Genomic DNA, 13128 nt, shown 5'->3' on the forward strand with positions numbered 1-13128 from the left:
TTGTCACTACTGACAATAAATGTCCCCTACTGTTAGGTATGAGCCATGGAGAAACGTTTTCCAGGTCATTTAGCGGCAAGGAGGAATATTCAGGAGGTGAAGTCTCTTCAGACAGATAAAGCATGCACCAAACATCTGTTTACTGAAGGTAAGTATCTTTTTCCTATTGCTCCATCGCCCTTCCTTTGCCTCTCTGATAGTGATGTGGTACTAAATGCTAGTTCCTCAGTGGATGCAGGAAGACTGGTATTAGTAGCAGATTGTATAACCACCCATGTTATATTGACCTGATGCGACACATGCATGCGATGTATGTTCAGGCACTTTTCATACAGATGTATGTCCTTGTAACAGTGCACATCGGGTTAAGTAGAGCGATTTACATTGGAGCAAAGTCACTAATCAAATTTCAGGAGATAGTGAAAATGTTTCAAGTCCTTGCCCAGGATCGGCCATCTCTAAACATCCTGCCAATCTGCAATCTGGTTTTGTGCGATTAACATTTAACCCACTTTAACCAAGCTGTATTACTCTTGTATTAAACGGTCTTGCAGTGACTGAATACTTAACTGTTTCACTACAAAATGTGCTTCCTTCCCAGATCTTTTTTCCTCATGGAATGCAACTTCCTCAAAATTGAAGGGTCTCACATATTCATAAGAAGCCTGGCAGTTGTTCTCTGTACAAGGTGCTGCCATCTGGAAGTAGATGTTGGTTTAGGGATTTAAAATACCACCATGAGGAATAGTCCATTGGGTAGAAAAGGGTCAGAAGTGGCACACCATATGTCTGCTTGTTCTGGATGCAGTGCAAATCCAGTGACTTGTTTGACTTGGTAGTTGTTGCACGACTATGACCACCTTTGTCTTTGAGTAATCTTCTGAATGTGTTCCTGGCCCATCCAATTTCAGTATTTCCTCTTACCAACTCTGAAGGTGCCTATTTTTCTGTAATCTACTATTGGTAAGGTGTCTGTAGAACAGAATTTCCACTTTCTTAATCCAGTTGTTCAATCTTGTTCAGGATATGGCCCAGAACAAAAGGCTGCCGCAGTAACCAAACTAGAGCAGTTTTAATTTATTTTGTCATAGAAATCTAGCAGCAATTAACAACTAACTGATATTTTGGATTAAAAAAATGAAATGTTGCGGAAAAGTGATTTAAATAGGTGTACATAGACGGAAGTTAATGAAAATTTAATGCAAATGTGTTCAACGCAAGATTAACCTCAGATTGTAACACCTCTGTTGATATAGTGCTAGATTGTGAAACCACTTATCTGTCTTTCAGCTCAGAATCCAGATCAAAGTCAATGGAAACTGAGGGAGACTGCCATTCAACCAAACTCTCACCACTACGAAGAATCCGCCACGATTCTCCAGATTCCTCTCCTTCCCGCAGAACAGAAGAGCACTGTCGCGATTCACCAGAATCTTCCTCTCCCATTAAGGCACCCCATGATTCAGCACAACTTTCACCACCCAGGAAAAGGCGCCATGACTCTTCAGATGAATCACCACCCAGAAAAGGGCGCCTTGACTCTCCAGACCAATCACCACCCAGAAGAGGGTTCCATGACTCTTCAGACCAATCGCCAACCAGAAGGAGGTACCATAACAGTGTCCACAAATCACCAGCACGGAAAGGGCGTCATGACTCTCCTGACCGTTCTCCACCTAGGAGAGAGCGGTGGGCTTCTCCAGACATACCACAGCTAAAAAAAGGCCATCATGACTCTCCAGATCAGTCACCACCCAAGAAAGGGAGACAATCTTTTCCAGACCTATCACGACAAAGAAAAGATGGCCATGACTCTTCAGACACGTCACCACCAAGGAGGGGGCAGGAGGCTTCTCCTGATCAGTTACTGTCAAGGAAAGGCCGTCATGACTCTCCCGACCTCTCGCCACCCAGCAAAGGACTTCGTTCTTCACCAGACCTGTCTCCACCGAGGAAAGGTAGGGCGACCACTGCTGGTAGTTCCAAGTTTGTTAACAAAAATGGAAAACGCACAGACAAACTGTTAAAGAGCCACAACTCCCCATCTCATCGGAAGCACAGCAGTTCTCCAGATCTTTCTCCTCCCAGGAATGAACGACACAACTCGAGCACTAACATGTCTCCTACACGCAAAAAACAGATACACATGCCACCCACTCGAGGTGTGTGCTGAGAGGCAAGCTTGCTTTCTCCTTTCTAATACTTTTTTTGTGCACCATAACACCCTCAAGAGCAATGAAATATTGTTTGTTCACTCAGTTTCACTCAGTGTCCATTAGAGAACTTCTACAACACTAGCTTTACACATTTGAATTCATTGATGCTAATGCCCAGTTTAGTTTATTCACTCCATATAAATCATGCAAATAATTAAATACTTATGTACAATAGATTTTTCATTTCTCATTTTTTTATATTTTACATGGATTATATTTCTCTATATTTATTTCTTGGTTAAAAAAATAAAACATAAACCTGCCTCACAGTCTGGTCTTCAACATTGACCTCTGCACTTACTGTTAGGTGCCTTAGCACTTGCCAACTTGCTGATATTTATGAAAATGCTAATGATACAAATGACATGTTTTAGTTTATCTTCACACTCCCTCAGTCATCTGGACACATATACAAAGCCTTTGATACAGTGCATGCATTTCTCTCTGAAATTTACTCGAACCACTGAGTAGTCATATTTACTAAATTAATTTGTTTCTTTTTGTTTGTAAATGATCCCAGTTTTCAATCCCTTTATAAAATGCCAGCTTTGATTACCTTATTACAGTCGACTTGTGATGTTAGTAGTTCACGCATAATAAAAAAAAAAAATGACATTGCTAAACTGTAATAAGTTATTACCGTTAAGTTCTGATGTCACAATGCCATCTCCCAGTAGCCCGGGCCAGTGGCAGGTCACAGAGCATAATTACAGCTGCAGTTTAGACAAGGAAGGGGAAATGGCTGTTTAAAAAAGCAAACAAGACCAGCAGACAGGCAATATAATAAAATGTTTGTCTTTCCACACCAAGATCATTGGTTGCATGCTTTATCCCAATCTGATCCACAGCATTTTGTTACATGACTGGTACTAAACTGATCCATATATATATATTTTTTTAACGAAAAATACTAATATCTTTTGGAGTGTTTAATTTCAAAATACATATTCTTCTTCTATTTTTACTGTCTGCAATGAACATGCAAGACACCAAGGTTTTAACCACCTTGTGGGAAGGGTGATGGTTTGACCATTTATTAGAAGAAATAAGGTACCCGCTGCCCTTCATTATAAGGGTATTGCAAACCACTTTGCATTTCCATGACCTTATCAAATAACTCGTCCTTAGGCATCATTCCACTTGAAGGTCATGGAACTCCCTGGTGACTTATAATAACTGCATAATGTACGGCAGGATGTGTTTTATCCCCTATTTGTTTACTTATTAGTTAGTCGTTGGCCTCATTTGACCGAGGCTATCCATGTTTGTGAGAACCACCTTTGCTTTCCACAAGTTATTATTTTTTTTTTTTTAAAGTAAAAACCTTTACTGTTCGAAGTCCTAAAATTATTAGAGAAAAATTTAAGAAAGTGATAAAACCTGTTGATGCTATCCTCCGGTTTCTGTTATAGTTCGGGGGTGAGGAATGTGACTTGTACGACCAACTTCTTTTGCCCAGGGAAGTGGAAATGAATATCTGTAAATAAAGGGTGCATTTCTTGTTTACGATTTTTAGCAATGCTTTAATTAATAAATAATTTGGCTGTTTAGGCTAAGTATGATATTTATTTTGTAACTGGGAGGAGTTTTTTTTTTTCCCAGTTACGTAACCTAGAGCATTTAAAATGGTGAGAGAGATCATGAGCACAAAATTCAGTGAAACGTATTTACCTTGTTCTCTATGTTTTGTAACACCTATAGCGAACTATGGGGCTCTGTCAGCATTTAGCAGACAGATTGTACTCCATCAGGGCGCCAGACTAAATTACTCCATCGTCCTGAAGGTGTACTGGCCTGCCGAATTTAGAAACTTGGCAGCCCAGCGGACTTTTCTAAGATTCACGGAACGTCCAATCAAGGCAGTTTCTGTGAATGCATTGGGAACTTTGTGGTATGGCTCAATCAGTTCTGGTGGAGCAGTATAGTAAAGTTTTTTTAGAAACTTTTTTTTATTTAAAAAATAAAACCCCAAAGTGGGTTTCTGTTTTTGAAAGTTAAAAAATGTCATCCTGGCCATGGAAGTCATCTCCCATGGCGAAAGGGGCATGTTTTTTGTTGTTGTCTTTTTTTACTGTCCCATACGGCCAGGGTTTTATCCTGGTGGTGATGGGCTATAAAAAACAGCTATATATCTTCCATCTAAATTGGGAGGGTGGACATATAGTAATTTCTGTGACTGCCCTTACTCTAGTTTGGCATGGACTGAGACGGCGTAGTCTCTGCCGTTGCCAAATTATAGTCCGACTATATACAATATTGGCAGTAAGGATACTCTGTCACCTTTGCGATGGAGTATGCTTACTGCCAATATATAAATTGTGCTGAAAATTCCACAATAAGCACCAGTAAAGCAACAACTTACCAGTACTTCAGTATGAATCAACAAAATAGGTTTATGTAGGTATATTCTAGTGAGTAATGCCATTGGTTTTTTTTTTGGTTTAAAAAAAATAAATATATATATGGTTCTCAGTTCGGAAATGCATGAACTTATTACAATATCTCAATTGAGGAGAAGCATTTTTTTCTGTACAAAGTTGGCAGTGCGAAATCAAGGTGAATTGATGATAAACAAGAACACTTTTGTTTCTTATTCATTAGAGCTTTTGACATGTTGAAGGTGCCGTTAAACAATCTGTAATGAGTTGTACTGGTCTCGCTTCAGGGACGCACTCTGGGCAGTGTGGGAAATGATCAAATGGGGTAGGTCAGCGCACTTATTTTGTGAGAGAATTAGTACAAGAGGCTTAGATGTTGGAAGACTGTGTCCTTACCCAGTGATGGTTTCCTAGCTGGCCATCATACTCATTTGCCCTTCGATCACCAAGAATAGAATTCATGACTGTACTTATTTTGCAGAACTGCCAGCATCTTCCAAAAGACACAAGCAGCGTGATGACTTGCCACGGCTCAAAGGACGTCGTGGCCATCCAGGCTCTGATTCTGACCTCTCCCCTCCAAGAAAACGTGGCCAATCCAGTGTAACTCGTCATGGATCTGATTCAGACCTTTCTCCACCAAGAAGGACATTGAGAAATTCCTCTGACTCTGATCTCTCTCCACCCCGCAGAGCCACGACTACAAAGGGCTCACCTTCGAGGCAGCGAGGGGAGACTGCTCAGGTAGGTGTCTGGGACAAGTTATGGGACTTTCATTCACTGTAGATTCAAAGGGAATCAACAAAGGTGGGTGTTAATCTTAACTGTAAGGCCATCGTTCCTGATTCCCTAGCAATACCGCTGTGGGATTCTCAGACCTTGAATTACCAATACCATGGGTATCTCTACTTTCTCATGAATATTGTTTTCCAGGGTACACCGTGCATGTCCCCTGAGAATTGGGGACTTATTGTTGCAATTGATGTTACTGCATCCGAATCTCATGGTAATTGCTCATTTTCAAATGGCTCCTCATCTGGAAGATATTAGCTGGTGAAATGTTTGAGAGCTAGTGGCTCACCAGGAGTTCCTTTTCCTATATTTGTTGTAATTCTTGATTCAGTTAGTAACTCATTCTCATTCTTAATGTGACAACAGAGTGTTTTAGGTAGACAATTGTGGTTGAGTGAGTCTGGTTACATAATTTTCTTTCAACTTGAAATCTGGTCTGACTGGCGGCAGGAGGGCAGGGTGCATGGGTTTTCTTAGTGATGGGACATAGTTACCCTCCTGTAAAATATTAAGCTATTTCTGTAATATCTCCTGGACAAACACTCTATTATTAATCCACTAAGAGCCCAATCATTGGCTGGTCATGAACTTTGTTTACTTTATTCTTTTTTATTTTTTAAATTTCCAATCACCTTTCGTTTTTATAAACAGGATAATCAAATGCTTTCGGGTGGAAAAGCGGGGCTAGTGGTGGCAGACGTTCTCAGGAAAGAAAAGCTGGACTCTAAAAGAAAGGAGCGAGAGAATAAGCCATTGGAAGGTACGGACTATAGAACGTGGGTTGTCTTGGGATTTTCCATCTGAAAGTAATAGGATCAATACTAATCTCTAGTGCCATAATGCAATTTCTGCCACTCATGTTTCATTGAATGCTGCATAATAAAAATCATCAGTATTGAGTCCAGAAGCCTGTTCTTTGGAGTGTAACCTATAGGCATTTTTCACTCTGGGATAGGAGAGTTTGTATTGAATAATCTTCTGATAGCTAAAGAAAATGTGAGCTCTTTCCACTTCCATTCTATATGCTATTCTATATGCTATTCTAGTAGCATACATTATATATACACCTGTCTTGCGGTACCCTATGTTCTAATCTGATTCCTTTTTAGAGGAAGGGCTTTACACTTGTACATTTTTATTAATAGAGTACATAACGGGCAACCATATATTTTTCTACTTTAATGGCCTTGGTGGGTGGGTGGAGGGAGGATCAATCAATCAATCAGAATATTTGTAAAGCCCACTACATACCTGTGAGGGTTTCAAGGTGATGGGGGAGAGAAAGGGAGGGGTGCTGTTACTGTTCGAAGAGCCGGGTCTTGAGGTGTCTTCTGATGGTGAGCAGGTCCTGGATCTGTCTAAGGTCAGACGGAAGGGTATTCCAGGGCTTGGTGGCGAGGTAGGAAAAATATCTGCAGCCGGAGGATTTGCGTCGGATGCGGGGAATGGAGGCGAGGGTGAGGTTGGAAGAGCAGAGTTGCCAGGTGGGGGTGTAGAAGCTGAGTCTGTTGTTAAGGTAGGCTGGTCCGGTGTTGTGGAGTGCCTTGTGTGCGTGAATGAGGAGCTTGAAGGTGATCCTCTTGTTGACTGGGAGCCAGTGCAGGTCTCAGGTGGGGGGGGGGGGGGGGGGGAGGTGTGATGTGGCTGCGGCGGGGAATTTTGAGGATGAGTCGGGCGGAGGAGTTTTGGAGGCGTTGCAGGTGTTTGGATGGGATACCTGTGCTGCTGACGAGGGCCTGAGTTACTGTTTTTCTTGTTTCGGTTGGGATCCATTTGTAGATTCTGCAAAGCATACGGAGGGTGTTGTAGCAGGAGGAGGAGGTGGCTTTGACCTCCTTTGACATGGAGAGGGATGAGACGAGGATGAAGCCAAGGTTGCGTGCGTGGTCAGTTGGCGTTGAAGGGGTACCCAGCGAGGCTGGCCACCACGAGTGGAGGGGGTGGGCCCAAGGATGAGGACCTCCGTTTTGTCAGAGTTCAGTTTCAGCTGGCTGCCTCTCATCCAGTCGGCGATGGCCTTCATGCCCTCGTGGAGGTTGGTTTTGGCGATGTTTGGGTCCTTGGTGAGGGATAGGATGAGTTGGGTGTTGCCGGCATAGGAGATGATGTTGAGGTTGTGTTGGCGGGCCACTTGTGCGAGGGGGGGGGCGGGGGGGCATGTAGATGTTGAACAGCGTCGGGCTGAGGGATGAGCCTTGGGGTACGCCGCATATGATGTTGGTGGCTTCGGATTGGAAAGGGGGAGGCGGACTCTTGGGTTCTTCCGGAGAGGAAGGATGTGGTCCAGTCGAGGGCTTTCTCTTGGATCCCTGCTTCGTGGAGGCGGATTTTCAGAGTGTGGTGGCAGACTGTGTCGAAGGCGGCTGGCAGGTCTAGGAGGATGAGGGCTGATGTGTCTCCATGGTCGAGTTGGCTTCTGATGTCGTCTGTGGCAGCGAGGAGAGTGGTCTCAGTGCTGTGGTTCCGTCTGAATCCGGACTGGGAGGGGTCGAGGGTTGTTGTCTTCGAGGTATCAGGTGAGTTGTGTGTTGACTATTTTCTCAATGACTTTCACCGGGAATGGGAGCAAGGAGATGGGCCGGAAGTTCTTCAGGTGTTTGGGGTCCGCCTTTGGTTTTTTGAGTAGGGCGTTGATTTTGGTGTGTTTCCAGCTCTCCGGGAATCTTGCTGTTTCGAAAGATTGCAAGGATTGCAGAAATAACCAGAACCCTCAGCTTGCCTAATTGACTCAAAGTTGTTGTTTCAGCATTTGCTTATATCTAATCCAAAATCAGAACTTTTTGCATCGGATGTGAGCAATTTTGAAATGCACATTAGCTTGGGGCGGTATATGTGCTTAAAAATAATACTGTTTTTGATAAAAGGTTGAGCATCGTTAGAGTTTATCTGAAATATGTAATTAGAGAAAGAGGTCATGTTTTGTATGAATCCAGAAAAAAAACAATGTGCTTTCAAACCAATGCACACTGTGTTGATCACCTGTTAGCCGTTGTTTTTATTTTATTTTTTTAGCTAAAATCGCATCATAATGCTATCAACCTGAATAATCTCTAAGACTCTGCAGCACATTAGGCATGAACGAGTACATTATTGATGAAGAGTTACATTTTTAGGTCAAGCGTATCAGATAGCTCAAGCTGCCTGGTTCTGAAAGACATATATTGTGAACTATAGGCCTAGAGTCCACCCATTGCTTACAGTTGGTTGGCTTTATTGCTGCGCTCATTTGCTTGCTCTTTATTAAATTATTTAATGGCTTCTTCATTTGGTCTCTTCTCGTGAGCATACCGTCTCTACCATCCTTATGATTTGTCCTGCCACTGCTTACATTTAAGAAACTTTTTTCTTTTGCGTTAATCTTTGTGAGAGTGTATGCAACTTACGCTCCTCTGCTTCTGCCCCACGCACTTTGTTGCTTTCTCCTTGGTGCCCCTTGTCTACACCTTCCCTAGCCCCCACATATTGCCCTGCCCCCGGCGTTGCACTCTTCCTCACGCGCTTGCCCTCATTTAATTTCTGCTGTTTGCAGTCTTCCTGTTGTCCTGCTCCTTTCATGCTCTCCTGTCAGGATCATTTAATTTTGTTTTGTTGCATATTGTTATATTTGCGCTTTGTACCTAAGCGAGTGAAACGATTCGGAGAACAGAATTACCAAATTAAACAAGAAAAAAAACCGAGAGGACTGTCTTGTCTTGAAGGTAGTCTGCTTAAAGGTGCCTCCTCCACGAAATCGGTGTCCAGTTAAACAAATTCTTCTCAGGAGAGCCTTCTGGAGAAGACTGTTTGTGCCCTGGAGGGCGGGAGGTTCGCGAATTCTGCAGCCCGAAATCCAAGCACTACCAGCAAAGCAGTACGTGTAGCCTTTGTGTGTGTCACTGCAGCACCCGCTGCAGTCCTGTTTTTCGGCTAGTTTGCTGTATGTTATGATGTATTGCTATGTGAAGACTCCTCTCATGACAATACAGTGTTTATCACATTGTTACTTTGCGCACTGTTGTGCAGATTTCATCATAATCACCACATAACATGCAAGGCAGACTTTGAAGTTTATGCCTTTGTGTGCCATAGACATTCTGACTTTTTCAATATGTAAAGGCCCAACATTTCAGCAGGGCGATCCCACTGAAAAACCTTAATAATTCCATCACTATCCAGCAAAAAAGAAAAAAATAACTTCAATTAAAGATTTTCAAGATTCATATTGTGGCTCAAGTTACAAAACCCCCTCTGGGGTGTGGTGATGGAAATGTTTTTCTGTGCTTGACAGTGCATTTTACTTACTTATTTCACTAGTTGTTCAGAGTGTTTCCTCACCGATTGCATCTGTGTATATTCACAGCCACCACTGTGCTCTCTGAGTGCTTGACTGACGCCACAGAGACAAGGCTATCCTTGTTCCCGCCTCGTATCAGTCTCTTAATGGACGTTGCTGAGAAGTTGCCATACCCCAATCGTGGGCTTAAGTTGCAATGCACAAGCAGTGTAGCCAGGGTTCTTAGCTTTGCTTCTGGAAATAATTTTTAATAATTTCAGTTTCAAACGTGTTTCTAATCATTTTTGTTTTGTACAGTGGTTCTTCCGTGGTATGGAAAGGGACCGCCATCGAAAATATACAGCCCTCTCTTGTGAGCTCTTGTATTTACCAAATTCCTCTCAAACCAATATAGCAGAAAAACCCTATGCATCTGGGCATAAGAGCTCTTTCCTTTTTTTTTTTTTTTGTTTAGAGATAATTCTTGTTAAGCTTTATGAAGGTATTTCATGGGCTTGTAAGACATTTGCTCAGTTTTCAACAAAGTTTGTCTAATTCAGATTCATGTGCACCTTCTATGGTACTGTAATTTTGTGTGTGTGTGTGCGTGTGTGTGTGTGTGTGTGTGTATATATATATATATATATATATATATATATATATATATTGTTCGATGGCATGTGTAGCTGCAGATACACATGCTGTGCACATCCCGCCATCTGGTGTTGGGCTCGGAGTGCTACAAGTTGTTTTTCTTCTTCTTTTCAAGTCACGAGACCGAGGGACTCCTCCCATTTCGACTCCATCGCGCATGGGCGTCGACTCCATCTTAGATTGTTTTTTTTCCGCCATCGGGTTCGGAAGTGTTCCTTTTCGCTCCGTGTTTCGGGTCGGAAAGTTAGTTAGAATCTCGGAAAAAAACGTCGGTATTGTTTGCGATCGGGTTAGTTACAACAGATCGACACCGAATTTTGAAGAGCTCCGGTGGCCCTTCGGGGTTTTTTCGATCCCCCGTCGGGGCCTGGTCGGCCCGGCCACGTGTGACTTCAAGGCTGATGGAACGGACCCCATTCCGCTTCTGTCCAAAATGCCATAACAAGTATCCGTATACGGATCAGCATCTGGTCTGTAACTTGTGCTTGTCTCCAGAGCACAAGGAAGATACTTGTGAAGCCTGTCGAGCGTTTCGGTTGAGGAAGACATTAAGAGACCGAAGAGCCAGAAGATTGCAGATGGCGTCGACGCCGACAGGACAAGAGCGTTTCGAGGAGGAAGAAGAAGCTTTCTCTATCCACGAGTCGGACTCGGAAGAGCTCGAGGCCGAAGAAATGCCGAAAACCGTGAGTAAGACGTCGAAACATAAGACTCACGAGAAGTCAACAAAAGCCCAGGGGACGCCACCGCCAGCAGGCCATGGCTTAACCCAAAAATTAGGTGACCGATCCAAGGCACCGAAAAAGGGCACGCTTGTGTCGAAGTCATCCGACTCCGGTCGAGATACCGCCACACAGCAACCTCGGACCCGAGACATCGGCTCCGAGAAATTTCGGCACCGGGACAGCGGCACCGAACAAGTTCGCACCGAGACACCACCACGCCGAAAATTAAAAAGGTTTCTTCGGAGCCTAAAAAGACGTCCGAAAAAATTTCGGTACTGAAACATCCAGCCTCGGAGCCAAAAACAGGTTCCTATACAGAGGAACAAGGATTCTCCTCCCAAATGCAAAAGCATAGATTCGGAGAGGAACTTGAAGCAGTAGAGCCGGACTATACTCAAAGAAGGCTCCACATTCAAGAAGACACAGGGAAGATAACCACTCTTCCCCCATTTAAAATAAAAAGAAAACTTGCCTTTCAAAAAAAGGACAAGCAGCCACAGGCAAAGGTAGCAAGGAAAACAACTCCACCACCGTCAGTGCACACATTACCGGTAGCAACTCCTCCACTGATGCACTCCCCGACTCATACTACAATGAGTCAAGATGATCCCGATGCATGGGACCTTTACGATGCTCCAGTATCGGACAACAGCCCAGACTCGTACCCTGCCAGGCCGTCCCCACCTGAGGACAGTACATCTTACACACAGGTGGTCGCAAGGGCAGCCGCTTTCCATAACGTCACCTTGCATTCCGAACCAATTGAGGATGACTTTTTGTTTAACACGCTATCCTCCACTCATAGCCAATACCAAAGCCTACCTATGCTCCCAGGAATGCTAAAACATTCAAAACAAATCTTTCAGGATCCTGTTAAAGGCCGAGCCATAACTCCAAGGGTGGAGAAAAAGTACAAGCCACCGCCAACAGATCCAGTTTATATTACAACGCAGTTAACACCAGACTCAGTAGTTGTCGGGGCAGCTCGTAAGAGAGCGAACTCTCATACCTCAGGGGACGCACCACCTCCAGACAAGGAGAGTCGCAAATTTGATGCTGCAGGCAAAAAGGGTTGCAGCACAAGCAGCAAACTAATGGCGCATTGCCAATTCACAAGCACTTTTGGCAAGATACGATAGAGCTCACTGGGATGAGATGCAACATTTCATAGAACACTTACCCAAGGAGTTCCAAAAAAGAGCACAGCAAGTGGTGGAAGAAGGACAAAGTATCTCTAACAATCAGATGCGGTCTTCAATGGATGCAGCAGATACGGCTGCAAGGACCGTAAATACTACAATAACAATAAGAAGGCACGCATGGCTGCGCACGTCGGGGTTCAAGCCGGAAATTCAACAAGCCGTGCTAAATATGCCATTTAATGAACAGCAGTTGTTTGGGCCAGAAGTCGACACTGCTATTGATAAACTCAAAAAAGACACTGACACAGCAAAAGCCATGGGCGCACTCTACTCCCCGCAGAGCAGAGGCACATTTCGCAAAACACCTTTTAGGGGAGGGTTTCGAGGGCAACCTACAGAAACCACAACATCACAAACAAGGCCCACTTACCAAAGCCAATATCAGCGGGGAGGTTTTCGGGGGCAATATAGGGGGGGACAATTCCAGAAAAATAGAGGAAAGTTCCAAAGCCCCAAAACTCCTCAAAATAAGCAGTGACTTACAAGTCACACATCCCCATCACATAACACCTGTGGGGGGTAGACTAAGCCAATTTTACAAACATTGGGAGGAGATAACAACAGATACTTGGGTACTAGCAATTATCCAGCATGGTTATTGCATAGAATTTCTCAAATTCCCTACAACAGTCCCACTGAAAACACACAGTATGTCAAAACAACATATAGATCTTCTAGGATTAGAAGTTCAAGCATTGCTCCAAAAAGAAGCAATAGAATTAGTACCAAAACAAGAATTAAACACAGAAGTTTACTCACTGTATTTTCTAATACCCAAAAAAGACAAGACTCTAAGACCTATACTAGATCTCAGAATATTAAATACATACATCAAATCAGACCACTTTCACATGGTTACGTTACAAGAAGTAATCCCACTGCTCAAACAACAAGACTACATGACAACAC

At 43.4% G+C, this 13128-nt stretch overlaps 1 protein-coding gene across 3 annotated transcripts in view; it reads left to right on the top strand.

Moving 5' to 3' along the window:
- BUD13 (BUD13 homolog) overlaps nt 1-13128 on the top strand; it is a 133385-nt gene that overhangs the window by 67896 nt on the left and 52361 nt on the right. For 2 of the 3 annotated variants that reach the window (XM_069224954.1, XM_069224956.1), the window contains 3 exons: nt 1291-2162; nt 5076-5338; nt 6038-6146. In XM_069224954.1, coding sequence (XP_069081055.1) covers nt 1291-2162; nt 5076-5338; nt 6038-6146 — 1244 coding nt within the window. The remainder of the gene's footprint in view (nt 1-1290; nt 2163-5075; nt 5339-6037; nt 6147-13128) is intronic. The other variant, XM_069224955.1, reaches the window with a different exon arrangement.

The sequence above is a fragment of the Pleurodeles waltl genome, chromosome 3_1 (assembly GCF_031143425.1).
Source record: "Pleurodeles waltl isolate 20211129_DDA chromosome 3_1, aPleWal1.hap1.20221129, whole genome shotgun sequence".
Lineage (NCBI taxonomy): Eukaryota > Metazoa > Chordata > Amphibia > Caudata > Salamandridae > Pleurodeles > Pleurodeles waltl.